This window comes from Brachyistius frenatus, unplaced genomic scaffold (assembly GCF_029030835.1).
Source record: "Brachyistius frenatus isolate BFR_SWC_R1_liver_20210118 unplaced genomic scaffold, ASM2903083v1 Contig_45, whole genome shotgun sequence".
Lineage (NCBI taxonomy): Eukaryota > Metazoa > Chordata > Actinopteri > Embiotocidae > Brachyistius > Brachyistius frenatus.
The window spans coordinates 140,649-166,147 of record NW_027210644.1 but is presented as its reverse complement, the minus strand read 5'-3'; the positions used below and the strand labels follow the sequence as shown (position 1 = coordinate 166,147).

General features: G+C 41.3%; 1 protein-coding gene across 3 annotated transcripts; it reads right to left on the bottom strand.

Moving 5' to 3' along the window:
* Positions 1–1,169: 1,169 nt before the first annotated feature.
* Positions 1,170–23,968, bottom strand: LOC138623597 (constitutive coactivator of PPAR-gamma-like protein 1 homolog). 3 transcript variants are annotated; one of them, XM_069703196.1, is made up of 17 exons: positions 23,095–23,968; positions 21,556–21,802; positions 21,376–21,458; positions 17,492–17,620; positions 16,867–17,035; positions 15,332–15,420; positions 14,992–15,242; positions 13,724–13,808; positions 13,404–13,625; positions 13,051–13,222; positions 10,581–10,830; positions 10,295–10,409; positions 9,428–9,637; positions 6,947–7,145; positions 6,622–6,760; positions 5,484–5,580; positions 1,170–2,770 (listed from the first exon to the last, which is right to left on the bottom strand). In XM_069703196.1, the coding sequence occupies exons 1-17, from the start codon at positions 23,566–23,568 to the stop codon at positions 2,471–2,473; spliced, it is 3,231 nt and encodes a 1,076-aa protein (XP_069559297.1). In that variant the 5' UTR covers positions 23,569–23,968; the 3' UTR covers positions 1,170–2,470. The 3 variants fall into 3 exon arrangements, with proteins under 3 accessions (XP_069559297.1, XP_069559298.1, XP_069559299.1); XM_069703197.1 differs by having other exon boundaries at positions 6,622–6,751; XM_069703198.1 differs by having other exon boundaries at positions 16,945–17,035.
* Positions 23,969–25,499: the final 1,531 nt, after the last annotated feature.

Here is a 25,499-nt window from a genome sequence, read left to right as displayed (position 1 = left end):
TATATATATATATATGCTGGTGACTGCATGGCAGTATATGTATATATATATACATACATATATATATATATATACATACATATATATGTATATATATATATATGTATATGTATATATATATATACATATATGTATATATATATATATATATATATAATATATTGTGACGTTATATATATAAACTGAATATGTAAATAATGAATGCATAATACACTAAAAAGGGATTTTCTTGTGTTTATTTTTTTTGGAGAATTAAGAGAGTTTGGTTGGTGTCGAGTTTTTCTTACGTGTGCAGAGTTCTTCCGGGAGAATCTGGCTTTGGTTAATCTGGCTTTCCAGTATTATTGACCAGCAACATCTGGTGCTATATAAATATACAATTTAAATAATCCAAGAAAATGTGACTTTTTTTAAAATTTATTTTTTTAGTTTGGCTGAAGGCCCCCTTTTTCGTCAGTGCATTTGGTTTCTTCTCGGGGAATTTAGCCTCGGTATCATCATTTTGATATAACTGTGTAAACATAGTTACACTATAATTTATGGTTTCACCCCATCACACTCAGACCTCCTTGGTATTCCAAGCAGATAAGAAAATCATTATTCAAAAATGTATTTTTCCTGATTAAAGGGATATTTGATCTGTCTTTGGTTCAATGCAACATTCAAATCAATAAAATGTGAAATACAGATTTCTGTCAAGCATCAAATATTATTGTTTAACCTTTGAAAATTGTGTAATAAAACAATACCATCTCAACGTGTGCTGCATTGTCAGAGAGATATGTTAACAAGCAAACTCAGTAGCACTTTTGTCAATAGATCCATGACAACTGATCAAACTCTGAGGAGACCATGTGATACAGGTGAAAGCTGTGGAAAAGATAGCGGTTGGAACCGTTTTGCCAAAACTCTTTACCAGTTTAAAACAATGTTTTATATCTCTCCTCTTGCTGTTGTTTTGTGAGAAGATCATCTTAAAATATACCGTTTCCAGGAAGCAAATCTTTTTAAAGCGGTCATTTCCCCATTGCACTCTCTCTACTGCCTTTCCAACAGTAAGCTCCCACAGGTTATAAGAAGTTAACCAGTGAGCAGAATAAAAGAGGAAACATGAATGGTTCCAAGCTGCTGCAGTATTCTGAAGATTCAATAAACAAACCAACAGCGTGTACTAAAAGAATATAGTTTTATTAAGCATTGTAGCTAAGTTGCCATCAAATACACCAGGCCACAATCCATCAACACTCAAACCCAACAGCAGTTCATTCTTTTACATTCCATGAGTTAAGAAGAAACTCTGATCAACTTACATAGAAGGTAAACTATTTAGCTCTGGCGAGGTGGGGGGGGGGGGGGGGGCTGGGAGGGGGAAACACCATTTCTCTGATCACTAATGAAAGATGAAAAGCTTCAGGAGAATTAAATGGAAATGTTAAATGATTATGGTGGAGAAGTAGTATGAGTGTAAAACAACACTGAGGAAATATCAAAACTGATTACCTGGCTTGATGGCGAAAGTCTTAATTGGAAAGTGGAGCACACTGCTTTTTAGCTACAGAAGGGTGATTTTTGTCAAAGCTTTTTCTATTGATTTTTCAGATATTGGACTAAAACAGCAACAGAGAACAATATAGTTTGAATACACTATCCCAAAGGGGCAAGAAAACATCGTTGTTGTTTTTTGTTTTTTTTTAAATTAAGAATTCAATATTACATACACAAAAAAATAATAATTAAAAATCAAGGTCAGAACAGTTAATGTTACAAACAGTTAACACCTTCTATGGGTTTTCACTGATATTAGCCGTTTCTTTAATTTGCAAATGAGCATGGTGTTTGGAAGGATGGAAGAAAAAGGACAACATGCATAAAAAGTACACACTTGTTAAACTGCGAACCATGCAGAGGATTTCTGTTGAAGCGGGTAAAACTACAGATCTACATTTGATTCAAGAAACCACATGGAGTATCAGAGCTGTTTTCTTTAAATGTTACTTGCAGCTGACAGACTGAAATTGCGTGGAGCTCATCTGAACTAGTGAAAAAAAGTTGCTTAAATGTGAACTAAACTCAATGGGGTGACGGAAGCAGAAGATTTAGCTTCTTCATTAAGCAGTTAAACGTGACAACACAAAATTAATAACGGCGCTATGGCGAGTACAGAATATCAAACTATAAGATCTAAAATATTTCCAAATTGAAGCCTCTTTACAGGTTTAATATTTTCATTTAAAAATGAAAAGTAGCATTTTTTTTTTTTTTTTATAAACATGTAGAAGTCTTGGTGACAATGACGTGAACAACTGCTTAAGCTACCAGTGTGTCATATGTTTATACTGAGAGGGATCTGAATTTCATCTTGTTTCTTTGTCTGAGAGGAAAAATGTACATTGAGTGTAGGTTTTTCAAATTACCAGATATTCCTTGACAGTTCCACCTTTCATCCTTCACCCTCTCTAGAAAAATAGACCTACTCTTCTTTTTTTAAGATGGCAGCCTCCAGACTTTCATCTCTATGGCAGCCGCAGTCTACATTTAGTGCATTTAAGTGAGGATTAGTATTGCACATCTTGGAGTCACTGCTAAAGGCACTTTCAGCTTGGATGAGAGCCCTGCGTTCCTCTTTATCTTCGCTTAGTTCCTCCGGCTCTTTGTCCTCCACGCCGTTCTCCGTGGCCGAGCTGTCGCGTGGTGCGGCAGACGATTTCTCCTCCTCTGGCTTTTTTCTCTCTTTCGCAGCATCGTGTCCAAATGGATGAACAGGCTTGTTCTGGTACAAAAGGACAAAAAAAAAGCTGTTGCCAAAAAAAAAAAAAAACAACAACATGAAACTCCAATAGCGTCTGTAGCTTCTTAAAATCATGTGTGACACAGAAAATACATATGTGGGCTGGAGTCCCGGTAACAAACAAAAAGGAGTCATTTAGAAGGTAATGAGCAGCAAAATGAAGGGGTTGCCGAGGGGCTGTTCAGCTCCCACTCATCCCATGCTGAAAGCTCAAACAATGGTCGTGTTTTGTTGTTACACTGTAATTAAACAGTCAAAAGAGCAACAGCTGTATTTTGATCTTTGTGAAGCATTTCCATTCTGCGCAGCAACTGAGATGATTATCCCACAATCCTAAAAAGGGGATACAAGAGGTTGGTTTTGAGGAGTTGAATTTTTATATCCCCACGATTTCATTGTTCTCTTAACTAGATCCATTCAATTTCAAATCAAAATTTGGGAAATGTTCCCACATCCCACAGTATTGAAATGCATTTAGTTTGTTGCAAACGTCATGTTTTTCCTTTTCAATTGTTAAAATGTACATTTTCCAACTAATGTACAATCACTAACCTCTAATGAACAAAGGGAAGACATGATGTTTTTTTTTTATAGAAATTTTAAGAATAAATATAAACCAGATCCTATATTTACAAAACTACTGTGAGCTTGTGCCGTGGCTTCAAATTGTGGTCAAGTCCATCATATTTGCTTTAATAACTTGTGAAATGTGTCTGGAATCACCTACGGCAAACTGCACCGACTGAACATCTTTGAGGCACACACCTGTTTGTATAAGTTGCTGTGATTTACAAGTCAGGACAAACACCGCGAAGTCCAAGAAACTCTCTGTAGAGCCCTGTGATACGATTGCGTCGAGGCATTGATCAGGGAAAGAGTATACAACCATTTCTAAAGCTTTAAGTGTTCCCAATGGCCACAATTAATATTCAATGAGAGAGATTTGGAACCACCGGGACGCTTGCAGGAGTTAGCCCTATCAGCAACTTCAACTAGGCCTGTATGGTAGAGCAGCTGGACACAAACCTTTCAGTAAAAGGAACATGACACTCTTGATTGGAGTTTAATAAGCCACAGTTGAAGGACTCCGAGTGCATGAGGGCATCGGGGCTCGGACATGTCTCCCCCTTCCAACGAATTTGGTTCAGTAGAACCAAATTGTGATTTCAAATAGACATTGAGGATTTTTAGAGGATAATTCCTAATGACTCAGCACTCGGTGACTCCTCTACAAATACATACATAGTGATACCGTTCATAGTGTGTGCCAAGTGGCCCCTTTCCTCTAGCACCACCCTGAGGACAACACTTCAGAAATGTAATGTCAAAGCAGTTACTGAGTACAGCTATGTCTCCCAGAAGATGATCCATCTGCAGTATGCACCACAAGTATGTCAAATTAATGTGACTATTACCAGAAGTTGAGATGTCTCAAACTGTCTTATTCAGGAATCGTTGCTGGTAATCCGCCCCATAAATTGATGGATTTTTTTGATATTTCGACATGGGTGCTTGTATTTAACATGTTTATTATGTATTTGTATTATGTATTTATTGCTGCTACAGAAACAGTGACAACACTTGAGTGATGTTTGGTACCTGGTCCAAAAGAGGTAGTGGTGGGTCTGTTAAATATCAAAGTTATCTTCCAAGGTTGCATCAGTGATGCATTTAATCATTCAATTTGCTGTTAATCCTTAATTTCCAATGTGAATGTGACATTTAAGTGACATTTCTCCAGCTTATTTCATAATGTCAATTTTCCTGGATTTTTACATTTCATCCATGCATTCTATTCATGGATCCTTTTCACAGCATCTTTTTTAAAATAAATTTGAACAGTCTGACCTGACATGAAAACAATTGCCAACAGTTTACCATCGGGGTGTCCGTGTTGTGTGTTTAATGAAACTGTATTTTCTTTGTGTATAACAGATAGCGATTGGATGACAAATGCATTACAGTGCTGATGCTGTTGTCTTTATGATTACATATGGCATTCATTTGTGAAATTCGTAGGGATTACCTACTTACAAACCTACAGAAAATGCTGATGCTAGTCCGACGTGAAAGTCAATCTGTCCGCCAAAGAATTTCTTGTAAAGATGACAAGACCTGAGCTGAGCCTTGGGAAATTGTTTGCAAAAGTATTATTTTCAATAATGACACAAATTTAGTACCGTTGAAAAAAACATATCTGGCTTCAGTGTCACGTTGTGAAGTGTGTATCTTTAGTCCGTGCTGTTGCTTGGACATTTGAACCGACTGACTGTCATCACATATAAATCTTCAAGAAGAGGGGTGCATTCACAGATCACTGCTTGAGTTAAGGGACAGGCTCAAGTTTTTCAAATCTGTGTTAAAACATTTGTGAGGTTCCCTAAAACACTGCAACCGTTTTCGCTTTCTGGAATCGATTCTCTTGTCCATAATGGCCATTGAAAGATCTCTTCCTAAACAACTTTCAATTTCTGTGATGGGGAAAAATACAGATAGTCTCCCATCACCTGCACTCAAAGTGTATCAAAAAGAAATAGGGAAAATGCAACTAGCTAATGTAAAGTTTGATTTCTGCCTCTGTAGTTTTTCAATACAAAGACACACAAGTGGCCAGTGGAGGGAAAGTTTTCAACTGTAACGGGGGTGTATTGTAGCACGTACAAACCGTGTAAATAATGATTCATTACCGACTTACCAGGTACAGTCCCTGACTCTTAAAGGTTCGAGTGTGATACCTTCCTCCTCGACCAAATGTTCTGATGACGGGTGTGGAAATCAAGCCTCTTGGACGACTAAAAAAAACAAAAACGAGAAACAATTCCACTTTAGGCACGTTTCCATCTTCCTCTTTGTATGCACATTTTTAATTTGTACAGAAAACATACTAAGGTGACATTTACAAAAAACCTCCCAGCAGTGTTTAAAGCTGTACTTCTAGAAGGTTTTGAGGGAAGGACTATAATTGATTTACTACCAACAAGGATCTCTCAAAGTGTAATACAATGAGGTGGTTAAAACCTGCACCTCCATCACACACAGTTTAGATTCCAAATTTCTGGAATCTGTAAGTGATGGAATACTCACTGTATGCATTAAGGCTCTAAAAGCACAAATTCAGCTTGTCACACTCCATTCAGCAGTCATCCACTCGTACAGTCTCCCTTAACTGCCTGTCCCCCAATGCTGCCTCCCTGAACTCCCTCCCTCCCCCCCCCCTTTTATTTTAAATGTAGTCCCTAGACCTTTCAAATAAAGAAATGTCATCACTTCACCATTTTATCTTGTTAAAGGTGCGTGAAAATTTGTCACAATTAGCGTATGAATCCCTGCGTTATGGCCACAAACATGACTTGTGAGGTCCTAGTGACTTTTGATCTCTGACCAAACAAATGCTAATCAGTTCATCCTTGAGTCCAAGTGAACATGTGTGCTAGATTTGAAGAAATTCCCTCAAGGCGTTGTTGTGAGATTGCGTTCAGAGAATGGGACGGACGGACACGCCCACAAGATAACGGTTCTCGGTATGCCTGTCAGAAACCTGTCGCCAAGCAAATTAAAAATATTGATAAAAGAATTTAACACTTCCACTGAGGGGGAAATGACGTTGGATCAATAAAAGAAAAATGGAAGCAGCTTTAGAAAGTAAATTATCTGTGTGGAACTGTAACTTTCTTAAAAGTAACACAAATGGATGAGAAAAAAAAAAAGAAGAAGCATTCATTTACATTTTCTTTTACAGATTTTCTCAAAATTCACTTAATATTTGAACTACATTTTGATTGCAACCGGGACACAATTGAAGTACACGAGACGTCACATTTGACTGATCTTACCCTCTGTTGGGTCCACCGACGGACACCACCTGGACAGGAAACCCTCCCCTTTCTCGGCTGCGTCGCGTACCGGCCCACTGACCCACCACAGTGCCGGCGATCTCCAGCTTCCCTCCCTGGGTCGAGATTCCTTGAAGTCCTCACAGAAAGAACAAACAAATGGGAGCAGATGTTAGACCGTGCCATGTGAGCGGAGAGTGTTTCACAAGGTATTGTTTGGCTTGCGATGGGGTGTCGGAAACTATTTTCAACAGGGGGAACTGTTACAAATGGAATATCAAAACACAAAACCGGGTGGCATCGCGTTTTCCACGGCTGCGCTTACCGGGCATCGCCCTGCCTCTTCCCAAGGGAGGCATCATTGGTGGCGGGGGGTAGAAGAAACCGGCGGGGGGGTAGAAAGGCATCCCGTGAGAAGGTGGCGGTGGCAGTGGGGGGAATGGAGGAGGATGAGGTGGGCGAGACATGTTGAGACCTTCCAAGATACTTTGGCGCATCTTTTCCACCTTGGCAGCCAGCTCAGCCTTAACAAGGAGAAATCATACGTGAGCTGCATGACTAAACTCCTCTATACCTCTACGTGTCTCACCGTAAAAGGTCTTTTCCGTTTAAATCGGTGAGGTCTCCGCCTCTCAAATTAGCAGCTAAAAAAAAAAATCGGTCTGCTTAAAACACTAGCTCAGCTGCTATTCTTCCACTGAGACTGAGGCACTGGTGGACAAGAAAATGTCCCGGCACAATAAGAGAGTTGCCTGATTAAATCATTGCGGAAGCAAACCTTTATTTACCTTGTCAACGTATGCATGTTGACGTTTGAATGCTAACTGCTGCTGTAAAGTTGATTCGTGAGCTTTGAGAAAACAGATTAACGAAAGATTGAACAGCACAGCAGGAAGAGCCTTAACATGCGGGAGAGAACTCCAGTAGTATGTTGCACCACATGCACTGTTAAATAGCTCATTTCCAGCTTGTATTAACATGGATCTGAATATCTATGTGGACCGGGAGGAAATAGTATGCTAATGGGGAAGTAAATATACAGCAGGGCTCCACACTCATACAAGTCAAAGACTATCTACAACCCCGTTTCCAAAAAAGTTGGGGCGCTCCGCAAAATGTAAAGAAAAACAAAGTGCAATGATTTGAAAATCATGTAAACCCATATTTAATTGCAAATGGACCAAAGACAACATATCAAATGTTGAAACTGAGGAATTTTATTGTTTTGTGTCAAATATATGCTTATTTTGAATTTGATGCCACAACAGGTCTCAAAAAAAGTTGGGACAGGGGCATGTCTACCATTGTTTAGCTTCCCTTCTTCTTTTAACAATACTAAACTTTTGGGAACTGAGGACAGTTTTGAAAGTGAAATGTTGTCCCATTCTTGCCTTGAGATAGGATTTCAGCTGCTCACCAGTTCAGGGTCTTCCTTGTTGTATTTTCTATTTCATGATGCGCCAAATTTTTTCAGTTTAGCACCTGGACTCTTCTACTAAGAAGCCATGCAGTTAAAATATGTGCAGAATGTGGTTTGGCATTGTTTTGCTGAACTAAGCAAGGCCTTCCCTGAAAGAGACGTTGTCCGGACGGCAGCATATGTTAGTCCAAAACCTGTATATACCGTTCAGCATTAATGGTGCCTTCCTCGGCGTGCCATGTGCACTAACGCCTCACTGAGCCATCACGGACGCTGGCTTTTCAACTGAGCGCTGACAACGAGCTGGGTGCTCCCTCTCTTCTTTGCCCCGGAGGGTGCGGCATCCATGATTTCCAAAAGGATCTCAAATTTTCATTTGTCAGACCACAGGACAGTTTTCCACTTCGCCTCAGTCCATCTTAAATGAGGTCGAGTTCAGAGAAGGCGGCGGTGTTTCTGGATCATGTTCATGTTTGAATGGTAGAGTTTTAACCAGCATTTGTGGATAGTGTTGAACTGTGTTCACAGACAATGTTTTTTGTTAGTGTTCCTTAACCCATGCAGATAATTTTGTTTTTTTAACCCAGTGTTCCCTTGTCCCTTGCCTACAGAGATTTATCTGGATTCTCTGAATCATTGAATGATGTTATGTACAAAAGATGATGAAATCCCCAAATTCTTTGCAATTTTGCAGTTTTTCACAGTGTTGAACCTCTCCCTATCTATACTGCAGAGAGCCTCTCTGGGATGCTCTTTTTATACCCAATATTGTTACTGACCTGTTGCCGGGTAACCCTAATTAGTTGTGAGATGTTCCACCAGGTGTTTTTTTTTTTTTTTTTTTAGCATTACCCAACTTTTCCATTCATTTGTTGCCCTGTCCCAACTTTTTTGAGAGGTGTTGCTGGTATTAAATTTAAAAAGACCCAATATTTTTCATAAACAATTAAATTTCTCTTTTTCAACATTTGAACGTCTTTGGTGTATTTTTTTTTTCTTCTTCCTATTAAATATGGGTTTATGTGATTTGCAAATCATTGAATTTTGTTTTATTTTACATTTTACACAGCGTCTCAACGTTTTTGGCCACCATAATTTCAGGATAACTTTTAAAATGATTCGTGTAAAAAATCTGCAGAGGCCCTGTCGTTTTTGCCACCAACATAACACTCGTTTGTGCGCCGCTCTGTTTTGTGCTCGTCTCTCCGAATCGCTAAAACGGAAGTGGAGTGTGCAGCAAAGGCAGCAGGACCCATAGAGCCTTAATTGCCACAATAATGGGAGACAGAACGAAGTTATCCTTTTAGATCTTGTTCTGGAAGATCATAACCCAGTTCTCAGTGGGAGTGAGTTTTCTTGGTTTGCGATTGGTGCGGATGAAGCTACCTGACCATCACAGAGGTCGATGAGCTGGGCCTTCTCCCTGTTGGCCCTGATGAGTTTACTCTGAAGCAGCTTGCCGTCAAAGTACATCCACGGACAGCAATGCTCCCACGGAATAGGCTGTCCGCACGCATCGTTGGCAAACAGAGCCATGTCCACTCCGCTCATGAACAGAGCAGCCAGCTGGACTCCTCGAGGGTCCAGGTTGTCGATCTGTAGAAGAGAAATATCCAGGCTTGTATAATGTTGAAATGAATAGAAAACAAAGAACCTCTTAATAGACCAGCTCGGCATTCCGATTAAAGCAAAAGCACAGAGCAAGCGTAAGCAGCCCATTCACTCCTGGCTGCCAAAACACATCAGTGGACAATCTAATCCAGTCAAAACAGAAAGCCAGCAGACACAATCTCGATTCTCTGGGTTCTGACACAGGCTGACAGAGCTACGCACAGAGACCACAACGAGCAAAGCGCACAGCTCGTGTGGATGGTTTACATTAACAAGGCCGAAAGAGAACAGAGCTCCGGCTTCTCTACGACTCGGCATGAGGTGTGGAGTTGATAAACCATCCACACGTGACACAAGAACCCACCCAAAGCTCTACAAATGCATCTCTTAATGCAAAGCTATAAGCTTCAGTGGCAACGTGCTGGTACAAAACAGGGTTTTGTTGAGCAAGTTGTTCGGTCTGTCGAATACGAGAAGTGTCCAGAGAAACAAAACGAGCTGAAATCTAAGAGGAGAGCTAAGCCAATTCTCTCGGAAGAATTAAACAGATATAAGACAAGTGAACAGAAGATTTTTGCCAAGATATTATTTTTGACTTGTGTTTCTCAGACACCTCTCATATATCAAATACTACAAAATCACCTTCAGTTCCTGCAGCTGGTCAGGCTCATAAAGTTTAGGAGAAAGTGCTTGGGCTAGGAACGCGTCAAGTTCGTTACGACGCAAAATTCTTACTCCTGGCCAATGTAACATAAACCTAAAGCAAAACACAGAAGGTTAACAGTGTTACAAAAATCAGGAACTAATCAACACTGTCTTCATAAATCCTCACTCCCTTTCACTTTACGTCACACTGGTCTCACTTCTCACATACACAGTGAAAATCCAAATAATCAAGGACGGCGTTGTCTCCGATTTTTTTACTCACCGGAGCACGCAGCACATCACCAGGAGGGGCGTGGGGACATTGGCGGGGTTCAGCATGGCCGGAGTGTCGGAGCGCATGCACGCCAGGAACGCCCTCATCCTGCGGTTCTTGTCCTCCACGGCTTTCCCCAGCCACAGCTTCTTCAGGTTGGGACAGGTCCACTCCCTGAAGGGCACGGCCTCCACCAGCTCAGGAGTGTGGGGAGACTTGCCTTTGTAGGCGGCCCACTCTTTAACCATGACGTGAGTGTCTGTTTGAAGAGAAAATAATAAAGGGAATTGTATTTAACAAGTCTGTTGAAATACAACTTTAAATTTGGGACTAAAACCATCGCTATCTCCAAGTAGGAGCTGACGCGCATTATTCAGGTGAATATCTTGACGACTAACTGGTCGCGCTGATATATTGCAGGATATTAGCTTATAGCAGATATTAGTACAAGAGAGCAGAAGTTACTGTACAGGAAAGCCAAAGATCTGTCTGAGCTTATTCAGAAAACCGTGTCATGATTGTTTGTTTGTTCATCACCACTGATTTTTACAACAGAGCGTGTCTTGGTAAGGAGTCAGATATGGAGCAGGATGTTCCAGGTTTGCTACTTTCTGTGACTATTTTTAGTCCCTGAATCTCCTAAACAGAAGTGACAGCAGGCATGTGCGATGCAAGTATACAAGGGCGAAGTTTATAGTGTGTAAAAGTGACAAATTATTATTCGGGTGCGCACAAGAGCAAAGGTTTTTTTTTTTAATTGTAAATACTCACCTCAGCGAAGATCAGCGTAAAAAGCAAGTCACGAAGCAGCTTCCCATTTTTAGCTGGTGCGGATTCTCATTGCTGCTCAACTAACTTGAATTTCATGATTAGAACTAACGACAGAACAAAAAGAAATTTCGCTGATGTCTGGTTTGTGTGTCTCTGCGAGCCGGTGGGGAAACACAATACGGCACCACACTACTGTCTGCAGTCAGCCACAGATTGTTCATGAGGTGAAAGATGCATCAGTCTGTAACATGTCTGTCTGATCAGAGGGAACATCAACATATTTTCAGGTCAATAAATTAAGTAGATTAACTTCCAGTTATGAATTAGGCCCCTCAGTATTTTGGAGCTGTTGAGGTGCCAAAGTCAACAAGGTTTCAGGTTCAGGTTGTGAACATGAATTAGGATGTCACTCAAAGCATCAACTTTTCTTTTGACTATTTGCTTGTTTATTGTGGGGTCTAATTAGGTGGGCGGTCCTAACCTCAGTCTATAAAGCAGGATCGTTCGCTCGATTAACCAGACAGAAGCAAACGATTCCTGTTAAATCTACTTGACACGAGCTAGCTGTGCTAACTTTCTGTTACCTACAAGCAATGGCTTTCAATGAGGTCGGGCGCATCTAGGTTATTAATATAAAGACGGGAATCCAGAAATAAATACATGAAGAAATGTAGAAATAGAGAAAAACATAAATGATGAATTACAAAAATAACCTAAATAAAATGTAATGTATACAGAAATAAAGTCAAGAAATGAATACAATAATGTAGTTTTTCCCCTTACCAAAAGGTATTTATTTTTCTTTTATCTATGTATTTCAATATTTATTTCAGCATGTATTTATTGAACTTCATTCATTGTTGTTGTCTTTTATATTGCTCTGCGTCACGCATACTTTTTTGTAATGGTAATGCCTCTAAATTCTTTTCACTTAGTGGCACGAGTGCCACAATTAAATGGAAGCGTAGAGCCTGGTGGTAAGTGCGACGTGCGCATTACCCGCAGAGCCTCAACAGTCATATCTATATTTAATACGCCTTGTTGAAATAAACTGGAATCATCCTTAGAGGGGCACCGATTTATGCACCATATGTACAATTTATCCGAGGCGCTGTATGAGCCAAGTTTGATTTCCACCGCAGAAGTTATTGGTTGTTGTTACAGAGCGGCTTCTGTTGAGATGGCACGTACCCCTAATAGAAGTCATTTCCTCGGTTTAAATCGTTGAGCAAATACTTCTGGTCCTAAAAGTAGCCCAGATGCCCTGTTAAGGTTGGATTCCACCAGAACCAGCTGTGCCGCGTCCTGGCTCCGACACAACCACCTGACCGCTGGTATTCTAGACTATGCTTGCAATTCCACCAGACGCACCACGGCGCGTGTCAGCACTGTCCCAGAAGCGTCTCTCCACTCTACTATAAATACGGTTCTAGTCTATTTTTAACGGAAGCTGGACCGAAGCCGCAGGAAGCTGCACAGAGCAGATCAGCCAGCCAGGAAGTCAGACAGAAGAACAGCCTCGAGAACCTTGTCATTTTTCAAAGTAAACAAGCTATCCGGACTTCTGATCATATAATACATCACGATATCAATGTTTTGCACCCCGCCGCCCACCGGTCTTTCAAGCAGGGCAGGAAATGTGTCTACAGGCACTGTATGTGAAATATTATTGCAAAAATAATGATGAGGATGGATGTTTTTGACTCACATTCAGGGAGACAGTTCTTCCTCATGGCGAGTCTCTCCGCCTTCTTCCTGGCCTCCGCCAGGCTGAAGAGCACCCCGTAAACATACTGACGGATAGGTCGAAACAGCTGCACTGCTGAAGGCAGGTCTTTGTTAGCTTCATCTTCAATGGTGACGGACAGCTTAATCTCTCCCTGCAAAGACACACTGTTACCTCGATGCTGCGCAATGACTGCTGCACAGATACTTTACATTCCTCCTTCACATATGGTATCTCATGTGAATGTTTATTCCCCCGCCCCTCAAAAAAAAAAAAAAAAAATCAAAGCTACAAGCAACCGCCACACAAATATAAGCACAATGAGTGTATTTGACCTTGGTGAGAACATGGTAGATATAGGGATACATAAGGCCCTTCTTGTGTCTGTGCTCGGCCACCCGCAGGACTTCAGGGGCCACGGCAGGGAGAGGTGGGATGGTGATGTCCATGTGGTTCCTGGTGGGCATGGAAAGCAGAGAGGGGATCTGTGCATCCAGGCTGTGGAGACCTCCAGCCTGTGATCCCGAACTCGCGGCAGAGGTCTCACAGAGGTCCGCCTGAGGACAGAAGGGGGGATAGTTTTCACTTTGGCTACCAGGATAGTAGTGAGATTCCTCATGTCATCGATGCGCCGTAGCCCACACGCTGAACTCACTTTTGATTGGTCCTCCAAGTCTACCTCTGGTGTGTTGTCAGAGTGTCCATTTTTCGGCCATTCCTCCTTATCGTCGCTAACATGACTAGAGCAGAAAAAGGGAAATAAGGTGCCGTTACGTTCCCCGCAAAGCAGCACTGGTCAGGTTTCTTGAAAAGATGAGCTACGACTCCACCGAGAGAAAATAGAAAAGGCCGGGTGCGGGAGCGGAGTGATAAACATTGTGACGACAGTAGGGAGTGTGCTTACGCTGCAAAAAGCTTGGCCAAAACACAAGAAAAAAAAACACTGAATTTGAGGAGATAATGACTTAATACCAGTGAAATTATGTGTCCAGGCGGCTGGTTCATTTTACGCGAGAGGATTTCTTTAAAATAAGCTGGTTCCTGTCTGGAAATAAGCAAGTTCTGATGACTGTTTAAAGGTTTGAAATATGTGGACAACACTGGTTTTTAGATCAAATTACTTGAGCTAAGACTGCCACAGTATTAAGTAAAATATCCTGATAATTAGTACATAATTCTTGATTACATTTTTTTGTAAGTTCTTGATTGTAGCAAACGAAAAAAAATGAAGGGGAAGGACCAAGAGAGTAAATCCCTACTTTAAAGTGGAAATTACTTAATTGTGGAGAAGTGACTTGAATAAATTGGCTTAATTTCAAATAGGTAGTCCTAAACCACATTTAAACTAGATCACAATATCCACAAACACACACACACAGCTGTCTATAATCTGTTAGTATCTTAGACAAAGACAGTGTCTGGCCAGTCTCCCTGCACTTAGAAACATCACCACTGTTAGCATTTGTTGTTAACAGGCACTTCGCTTTGTGTGTGCGCTGAAAAAAGTTGTACTTTAAAGCTTATTACTACGGTTTTATATTTCTCCGTATTGTAGCGCGCTACTAAAAATGTTACCCATTTTATTATTTGTAAACCCTGTAACATAAAAAAAAAAAAAAAATCTAATTCCACAAAATATATATATATGTATAAAAATAATTAAATAATCATAAACGTGCAACTACTAGTCAACTAGAACAATCTTGAGTAGGGGAAGCCCGTATAATCAGAAACAGGGTTAGTGGTTTTGTCATGTATAGGTTAGTGGTTTTGTCATGTATACGGGGATATGAATACCCACATTCGTTGAGCTTCATTTAAATGCCTTATCTCAAATATAATCAAAAGCAGGCTGAGTGGCTTTACCAGGATACTCGCATCCATGTACACACACTCAGCGAGAGAGTGTTGCGCTGAACTCACTTGGCAGTCGTGCCTGAGCTCTCTTCATTCTCCGAGGAGGAGGGAGTGGAAGAGGTGTTGAAGAAAGCAGCCTCTGTGTGGTTCGGGCTGACAGCCTGGCCCGGGTTGATGGGAGAGGACCTCTCGTACAGCGGTGTGTGCTTCCCCTTGTGAGGAATGTTGCCGAAGCTGTCCTGCTTCTGGAGGCCTTTCTCCACCGGGTCCAGGGACAGACCGTGCTCCGCCAGTGGCTCTGGGTACGAGTGCTGGATCTGAAGGCAAACACGAGCATGTCGTTCTCAAGCAAGCTGAAGCCCTTGCAGTAGGTCGCCGTGGTATTCCCTGTATTTCCCAGGCTTACCTCAGATTTTACAGGCAGCGGCACCTGTGGAATGTTAAGCATTTTTGGAGATGGCACTGCAGCAGGCACTCCCAGGTGTTTTGGTCTAACTGTGAGACAAACATAAAAAAAAACATTCACCATACAGTCCGCACCGTAAGTATTTGGATACTCATCACATTCTTCAATCGCAATCATGGACGCTACTTTAAAGTGCCACGTCTCAGATTTAAATTGAGCAAGTTTACAACAAAAGAGAAAGGCATTTGTGGGAGATGTCGACCTTTTGTCACATAGTGCCCAGAGTTTAGGGTTTAGGAAAAAAAAACAGTAACAACACAGTTACAGAGCTCGATGATGCTGCAGCCCTGTGCAGCCCCCCCCATCCCCCACCCACCCCTGGCTGTCTATAATCTGTTAGTATCTTAGACAAAGACAGTGTCTGGCCAGTCTCCCTGCACTCAGAAACATCACCACTGTTAGCATTTGTTGTTAACAGGCACTTCGCTTTGTGTGTGGGCTGAAAAAAGTTGTACTTTAAAGCTTATTACTACGGTTTTATATTTCTCCGTATTGTAGCGCACTACTAAAAATGTTATCCATTTTATTCTTTGTAAACCCTGTAACATAACATTTTTTTCTAATTCCACATTATTATAAAAAATAATTAAATAATCATAAACGTGCAACTACTAGTCAACTAGAACAATCTTGAGTAGGGGAAGCCCGTATAATCAGAAACAGGGTTAGTGGTTTTGTCATGTATACGGGGTTATGAAGTCCTGCTCTTAATGACAGTGGCACAGAGACACTAAACATTCAAAACTGCGGTTGTACACTAAAGTCAATGCTTACTATGCTCGGTGCCACAAGTGCAACAAGTATTTTGTCTACCTTTTTAAGTGTTATTTAAGTATAGAGCAAATTCAGTCATTTCCATTTAAAGCCAAAGGTTGAAGCTCTCAAAAGGTTTCATTTCACGTTTCCATCTGCTACTGAGGCTGAGAAATTAAAAGTTTTAGTGATCAATGACATTCTATCCAGTTTGTTTTGGAAAATCTTAAGGATTTAGGAGATGGTTTTCAAACTACACCGTAGGTTTTTAGAATGTGTTTTTAGAGGGCGCCTTGGGTCATGGTGGGTTAAAAGCCTAAAGATCGATCTCGGTTCATCGAAATTACACATCTGGAGGGTTTTTTTAAATAGTCCCCCTGGTTTACAGTGGTTTAAATGTAACTCCTTTTTTTTTTTTTTTTTTTTACATATTTGCCTTAATTCAGTAAACACAGATCTATGAATCTCCACCCACTCCTCTGCCACCTCCAGCTCTCGGGCATAGTTGATTGCATGGTTCCTTTGGTATGTAATGTATAAAACCCTGGCGGTCTAAATCTCTGTTTTTGAGATGTCAGATTGTCACAGCAGTTCTGAAGTAGAAAATGGCCAGCAATGGCGTTAACTGCCTATTCGACTCATCATATGCCTTTTAGCATGTAAAAACACCACGTTAGCAGAGGTTAAAACCAGATTTGCTTAGTGCAGATGTAGTTTGAGACCTTCCAGGCTGCCTCCACAGGACACAGTGCTGCGGATCGAACTCCAGTGGCACGCGGTAAGATCCGACGGAAACCCACCTAACGTTGGAGGGAAGTAAGGGGGTTTGCTGGCCGCTGAGTAGTATTCCACTGCCTTCTTGAAGCGGATGACTTTATCAATAGTGCAAGACTGAAAGGAAAATGTCAAACGAGTACACGGTGAGAGGGCAGAGAGCATGTCAGTGACTGGTTTACAGAGTGAAAGAAAATGCAACACGCCCTGTCTCATGGACATAATTTAGCATCTAGCTTTTCTTCGGTTGATACAAAAGTTCAACTTTAGCCTCCTTATAATAGAGTTTTTCTGTTCTCCTTTCAACGGTGGCGAGATGGTTAGGATTTATTTTAAAACAGCGCTTCCAAAGTCCAAAACAAATTCATGATCCTTTCTAATGTAGCGCACAAAACACAAGGATGCGTTTCTTTCCCTGATAAAATATAAATACTGTAGACAGCTTAGGTTGACTAAATACAAAATGAAAACAGGAATGGGTGGCTCTGGTGGAAAACCTGGTGACAAACACATCTGTGTTATGATGCCACATTATCCTTTTCCCCTCGACACATCCAGCTGTACTTCTCATACCTGCGAATGCTTGAAGATGTCCTTAGCGATGGTGTCCAGGTCGGTGATGTCTGGGATGGTGCGGACGTAGTCGGCCACAGCCTTGATTACAACGTCACAGGGCGGGAGCACAAGCTGGTGGGCTCGTACCTGAGAGAGATCAGATGTGCAAATGCAATCCTTTACTTTCTCATCTGTTTTCGGTTCCTATGCCTTTAATGTGCACGCTTCATGCTTTTTGGGGGTTTTTTTTGGTCTATTTGTTAAGGCATCATTTCAAGCATTTTTAAAATGACCCCGTGTATAAAATTTGCAGCATAACGTTCCATACCTTACCAGAGGAATAACAACACACTGCAATCACAACAAATCAAGGCAATCGAGTTTGAAAGGACGGTTTGAACAACAATTTGTAATACGTTTCAATAACCAGTTTCATTTCGGCCGGGGCTCAAATTTGCTAAACTAGCCGGAGTAATTGAAAGTGCTTTCACACATGCACCGCAACCTAGAACTGCAAAGGTGGATCAAAAAGTTCAGAGACTGCTCTTGCTGCTCCGCGAACGGTGCGCTGTAGCTGTTATAACGAAGTGGTGGTGGTGCACGCAGCACTGTGGTGTGCATAGAGCGGGGGGGGGAAGCTCTAACGTTTGTGAGTAAGTATTCTAAGTCTGGTCGCTTAATCAAAACCAGTACCGGAGTTACGCATGCCTTTGTGAGCAGTGGTCTACTAGTGGGAATCTTTATGCGCCTGAAACTTGAGCAGAGAGCACACATCAAAGTTTGTGATAAATGAATGGGGAACAGAAAGAATTCGCCAGGGAGCCAAATCCAGTGATTAAGGTTGGTTACTACGCTAGAAATTTTTACAGCGCTGAGGAAAATAAAACATTTTTCCCCTAATGGATGTTTTCATTGCGCACCAAACAAACTAGGAAGCAAGAATAAGGGAATCAATAAGATTCAGATTTAATAAGTGGATTGACGGTCTGATTCAGATTCGACACAATGCTGCAGAACCCCAGTCCTGACAAGAAGGTTCTGTTGAGGTACGTGCTGTATTGTGCCTCGAGTTTGACACAGAAAGAAGCGCACAGTGCAAAAACAGTAAATCCCCAGTGCAGCTCTGTGTTTACTCGACTTTAATACGACAGTGCTGGTATAACGACGCGGAAAGACATCAAAAATGCTCCAAATGTGAATTGCAGGACCTTCTCCATTCAACAGTGGGTGTGGTTTAGTCCAGTGTTTCCCAAACTGTGGGACGTGTACCAACGGTGCTATGCAAGAGCCTTGCTGAAAGGCCTACGATAAGTCAGGATACACATAAGACATTACATGCAATTTAAATATGCCTGTGCTTAGTAACATAGCGCGACATCAGGTCATGCATAACATAGCATAATGCTAATCTCAGCTTGACTAGGGCTGGGTGAAAAGGAAAATATCAAATATAATATTTTCAACCAAATATCTTGATAGCAATATTGCAACTATATTGAATGGATGACTATTGGTGCTTTCACAAAATGCTAAACTCAGTAATGTTGTTGTGAGGACTGAGTGGGTAAAGGGAAATAACAGTCTAGTAAGTTCAGAAAATGGCATGACCTTAGTGTAAGGCAGCATTAGAAACCAGGTAAAGACAACAATTAAAAAATATTAAATCACGATATTACAATATCCAAAAAGACTATATCTAGTCTCATATCACTATATGATAAAATACCAATATATCGCCTGGCTCTAAGCTTGACAGTTAGATTTGGACTCCTCAGTCACTGATTTTAGCAAGCGGACTTTTTCTAGCAAGAGATGTCAATGTCTTATTCAATTTTGAAACAGCAGCATTATGGTATTTCCATTTAACCTTTCGGAGGCTAATGCATAGTTAAATCAGTGAATTTGGTTTAATGAAAATAATTGTACCTGGGGAATTTGGTTGGATACTCAGTGGTACATTGTCTAAGAGGCCGGGGACCCCTGGTTTACTGAATAGAGCCTGATAAGTCTGTGTGACATAAAATATTTTAATACTGGTTATAGACTGATGATCAGGACTAAATAAGCCGTTATGTGCTGCACCTTCAGCTTTGGAAAACACCGGTCAACATTTTTCCCCATTTCATGTCACCTGACATTATAAGGATCAACTAACTGATTGATTAATTGAGGAAACATATTAATTGCTAATGATTTTAGTTACTGCTCTATTCTTGACATCGAGAAGCAAGAAGCTCTTTGAAACATCGTCAGATTAAGCAGAAACAACATGGGTTATAAGGTTTGAACAAACTTGGGGAGTCCATACAGCTCAAGTGCTCTGTCATTAAAGTTGAAATTCATGTACATTTTTCAAATTTTCAACGTTTCACTAAATGTTCTGAAACAGATATTATCATTTATCATGAAAACTTTTTGTATTAGGTCCAAAAAGAAAAAAGAAGCATCTTCACTCCTGGTCTCAGACATTTGGATGCCACTGTATGTTAAATATGAATTTACTTTTACTTGTTTTAAATTCAATTTCAGTTTTCAATACGTCAATATGACTGTATATGCGATTTTGTATCCTACTTGAAGCTGCTGGTGAGAGTAAAGAAAAAAAGTAAACACCAACAGAAACCAGTAAAGAAATACAGTATGAGCAGCGTGGGTTTGTGTCCTGTTGAGTGTCACTCTGCCGTGGAATGTAATGTGTTGATATGTGGCTAGCTGAGCTTCAGCGGCACATGTGAAGCAGATGGCTTTCTGTTTAATCGCAACAAGTCATTTAAAAACTAACAGCTGAAGCGTTTACGCACTGAGCCCTAAAACTGCCGGCCACTGCTGCCACGCAGCAGTCGCGCTTCACGATTCGCTGAGCCACCAACCTGCTATTTCTGTAAGCTGTATTGTCCGTTATACTCAAGGAGCCGCAGGTTTATTAAGTTCTTTTCTTGTTTACATCCACGGAAACGCCGCTGCTAAAATGCAGTTCAACGAGCAGTATTTTTAGCCATCGATCGTGACGCAGAGATGAGCTCGTATCTGCTTTCAAGCGCGTGAAAGCTACCAATATGTGCAGGACCGTTGACCTTTCTTTTCACTAAACTTAAGAGCTGCCCACTGAAAGTCGATGACATCATCATCCGTTGGAGACCCCTAGTTAACTCGGATGTCTTAAGTCAAGTGGTTTATATATTTATTTATTTTTTTAGGTTTAGGATTATTTTATGTACTGTACATACGAGTTTCGGGTGCGCGCCGAAATTACCGCTTCGCCTGACCAGTGGACACAAACACATGTAACTCGGGTGCTGCTGTTGGTTAAGCGACCGAACTTGGAATACTTGCTCACAAAAGTTAGAGCTTCCCCCTGCTCCACGCACACCACAGCGCTGCGTGCACACGCAATGGCAGCAGTCCGGGAACTTTATCACCCGCCCTTGTAGATATGAAACAGCAGCCTGCTCAGTGAATTAACAGCTCCACTGGACACGTTCTTGCTGTTACTGAAGGCTACTGGAGCAGTTTAAAGTTGCTTTTTCAGAGAGTTAGATCATATTTTGTCAAACTAATTTGAACAGATAAAGATCCAATTTTCCCTATAGATCTATTCAATAGAGTCCTAAATGCTCCAGAGCCAAAAAAAAAAAAAAAAGAAGATCCTCAGGCAGTTTTTTTTTTTTTTTGTTTTTTACAGATGGCGCAGTACCTGACCCTTGTGTATAAAATCTAAAGAGTTTTCCTGAAAACACTTTCTATTGAGAAAGTAAATGAAATTAGTCCAGGACTGCAGGAGCAAATACTGACCTGTCCCAAAACATATTTAAGCACTCTTTTGCTTTGTATCACCAGACCAGTAATTAAATAAAAAAATAAATTAATTAAAAAAAAAAAAAAATCACCATCATAATCTTTACCTTTAAAGATGCTAATGGATGCTCTGGACCAAGTAAGCTCCAGTGAAAGGCAGCCAAGTCTTCATCAGGCAGTATGTGATTCCCTGTAAAACACACAGCAGCACAGCACGTGTCAGTCAGCCTCACCTGAGCTGTCACTTCATTCCCGTTTGTGTTGCGTCTGGTAACTATGGCACCAACCTAAAAGTGATGCAAAGATGACAAAACGATTTGGGTTGAGATCAAGCTGCCGTGCCACTTCATGCATCAGGTACTGGCTGGTGGTGAGGCTTTTGCCGTTGCGGCTTAGTTTGAGGGCGTGGGCACTGAAGTAGTATGGGATGTTGCTCAGAGCGTAGTCCGAGTCGTAAGCCAGCAAGCCGTGCAGGCCGCTCTCTCTGCATAAGGCTATCACTTCCAGGTGGTGGTCCTCCATGCTCTGGACAACCTGAAGAGCAGCACAGACAAGAATTAGTCTTTAGGATGGTAAAGCCTCAAAATAAACCTCTTACACAGACGCAGTGTATTTAGGCACTCGAGAAGGGGGTGCAGAAACAGGATTACAAAGGAGGCATACATTTCTTTGAGCTGAGGTTAGTGAGTGAGCCCTACTCAGCTGATTGGACCCTCAAAATACTGAATAATAAGATAAATAATACACAAGATGTATATTCTAAAATCTATTCAGGATGTGCGTGGAAAAAAAATAAAAATAAAAACCTTTACGTTATTATACGAAAACTTACCCATGCAGTCTTACAATAAATCCACCTGCCGAGCTGAAATGTATAGGTCACAAGTCATATCTTCATTTGAGACGCAACCTCCCGTCTTTTTATACCTCAACTGTGGCATCTGCTCATCCTGATTCCCAAATTTCAAATCCACATAAGCACAAATCCTTTTCGATCAATATTCCATCCGGAGAGCAGAAACACTGCATTTTATAATAATCTCGATGGATAAATTGCATTCAGCGTGGAGCGATCCATAGCTTGTTTGCCTATCAATATCTTCCGATTTACGAATAAAGCAAATCTGAGCCTCCCTTACTTTTCACACTCCGCCACGCAAATCATTGTCTCAGTAAACCAAATCTAGGGCGGTTGATAATGGCTCTGGCAATATAACCAAGATTGCGGTTGAGGCATCCTAGCAGCCCTGCAGATACTCAGTTAAAAAAACAAACAAAAAACAAATGATCTTCTGTACTTTACTGTCTCCCTGCATGACTGTTTTTTTGGGGGGTTTTTTTGCTTAAACAAATCAGAACGGCAATTCATTCATTCATTTGACTGCAGTAGTACAGTTTCTATTTCCCAAAGTGATTTGTTTTGTTTTTCTGTCTGGCTTTCTGAGACCCTCCGCTTCAATGAGTCAGTAGTTTTGTCTGAGCTGGGACCAGGAGAAGCAGGAGCTGGCCTTTTCTTAATGAGCAGATTCCATTACAGTGTTGATCACGTGCATTCACACTCTTGAGGTGGTGATACTAAATCAGAATGAGGTAAGTGTTAAGAAGCAGGCCGCTGGCTCTCTCTCTGAGGCACTGATTAACTTGGCTGTGTGGAGGTGGAGGTGGAGGAGGAGGGGGGGGAGAAACAGCTTTCATCGTGGGTCAAGTTGGCGGTGATGACATGGTGGGCAGCTAGGAGGCTAAACACAGAGCCGGCTAATGTCTGCCGGCAGCGGCACAGAGTGGCTCTGCTCAACAGGCACTTCAAGGCCGAATTTATCACTCACCCCGACGTGGAACCTGAGGAGGGCCAGGCGGATGCAGTGGGCCATGCACACCGGAGGAAGGAACCAGACTTTAGGCGGCGGGGTGCCCTTGTTCTGGACGTGGCTGATGATCTGCTGAGCGGTCTGCCTCTCGTTCACCTGCCGCTTGACCCACTCGTGAAGACGGCCTTTCTCCAGGGCGCCATTGAAGCACACCAGGAGCTCAATGTTGCCGTTGAAGCAGGCCTTGGAGAGGGCGGCCAGGTAGCCCAGCATGTGGTTCCACTGGCCCCCGCTGACCCAGTCGGTGTAGAATCCTCCGTAGAGCCGGTGGAGGCAGTTCTCGGCGTCCACCAGCAGCCTCAGCGGACTTTGAGGGGGTCTTTGCCGGCCACCTCCGACCATACTCCCCCGGGCCAACCTCTGGAGCTCCACTGGCACCACGGCGTTGGGGCAGTGCTTTTCAATGTATTCCTGCAAACCATGAATACCCATGTTCCGCTTGGGGGGAAAAAAAAATGGAAACTTAAAAGTGACTTGTTAAAAAAAAAAAGAAGAAGGAAAAAAAAGCGCGATACCAGAGGAAATTAAACCGGAGTGGGTTGCAGTGAGCCTCTCCCCCTGACAGTGACTGACAACCGGCTGGTAACTGTGGATATTGCAGGAGTTGGAATAATTTGAAAAGAAACAAAACAAAAAATAAGGCTACTATTTAGACATGATCAGTTTTTGGTGAGTTGTTTTTGGTTCATGGCTTCTGGCTGCCATGTGTCGGTTCACGGAGCCATGTCTGCGGTTGTGAATCTGACTGGAGTGAGAGGGAGGAAGAGGGGAACACGTGACGACATGACGCACAGGCACGTACAGCTACAGAAGCGCACGAGGAAAGCAAAAAGGATGCATTGTCGCTTGTTTCTGAATTTGCTGATTTCAACGCAGCTAAAGGAAAAAAAAACCTTCACTGGAAAGATAATAAATTTGTTCCTCCAGAAAAAAAAGAAAATGGTGTCTTTATTGTCCGTGAATATAAATTTGTAAACGAAGTAACGTGATGTGATGTTGGACTGGGATTTACCACAGATAATTTGAGATAACTCGCATGAATCTTCACTTTCATTTTTTTTTTGCCACTTTTATTATGAAGCATTTATTTATACAACTTAACAAGGATCGCAGACATGGACAATAGCCAGTAACACCGCATAAAGCAAACCAAAAAGTACCAAATGAAGCGTCATTTAAAAAGAACAGTATAAAAATACACCAAAGTTTTAAATAAACGGATCATTTTTACATGCTACTTTATAGTCATGTATTTCTTTACCAAAAATAGCTATTAATGTATGATGTCATAGCAATGTCTTGTCCAAAGATAATGGAAAAAACATCTATTACATTGCTAAAATCCCTTTTAATATGCCGTTCAGTGGCTATATTTGTTTTACATGTAGGCCTACTTAGTGAAACCGAACCTTCTGGTATCTTTTCCAGAAGTAAGAAAAGTACATTCATCATCCTTTTGTTACTATTCTAATAAGTGGAAAAACTAGAAAATACAGAATTGGAACAGAGCCTCTCTCAATATCTCATGTGGTAACATTGTCATTATTTATAATTTATGAACAAGAGGGGAGTCAATGAGTGAGTGAAGCTGTTTTTAGACAGCTGAGATTACAACTAGGCTACACATTTTTTAACAAATGCCTTTGGAAAGAAGTGTTGGTAATATTATGAATATTGGCAAAACCAAGTTGCAATGGTAGCCTACATTTGTATTGGATCTCTGGTGGGGTTTTTGTTCACAATGTGATTTTTGTATAACTCTGATCAAATTGCAAAGGTTTCAATTAATGATAGAGACTTCTGTAGTGGATGGCCTCTAAAAATATATGTAAAGTAAACCCCAAGAACATGTTATTTTTCAGAAATACCAATGGAAGGAACAAAAGGAACATATGCTAGTGCAGAGAATTGGCTATCAAAGGCTTTGAATTATCTTGACTAGTGTGACTCTTTGGATTTGAGGCTTTTGCTTCCTGATTTGCTTTGGGTTCAAAGTGGATTCTGGTTTCATCTCCAGACTTGTAGTCCAAAGCAACCAATCAGCGAGTTAGTAGTTTTCCATGTGCTGGAGGAAAACTGTTTAAATATCACCTAACAACAGATGTAAAAATGACCATTTTAATTCAAAAGCTCACCGAGGCTGGGAAGTAAGCGCCCCAACAATTTCAACTGCACTGCAGTGTGGTTGCTGTGGTTCAACAGATATTCACACGCATGTATTTTGGTAATAATAATGAAACAAAGTGTCTACTGTCTCATATTAATGCAACAGGTGTTAGTATTATTTACAGAGCCTTGTAAAACACCTGTTTGACCCCAACAGTCCCCTGGATTTCCTCCTTGCCACGTGGCAGTCCAGAATA

What these genes read in the sequence shown, in the direction of transcription:
- LOC138623597 (XM_069703196.1), bottom strand. Translation starts at nt 23,568, where the DNA reads ATGGGTATTCATGGTTTGCAGGAATACATTGAAAAGCACTGCCCCAAC. An exon ending in AGCTCAGGCACGACTGCCAA is followed by an intron (nt 13,809 to 14,991) that starts GTGAGTTCAGCG and finishes TTTCTGCTCTAG; the next exon opens with TCATGTTAGCGACGATAAGG. An exon ending in GTCGGTGGACCCAACAGAGG is followed by an intron (nt 5,581 to 6,621) that starts GTAAGATCAGTC and finishes TGTTTTTTTTAG; the next exon opens with TCGTCCAAGAGGCTTGATTT.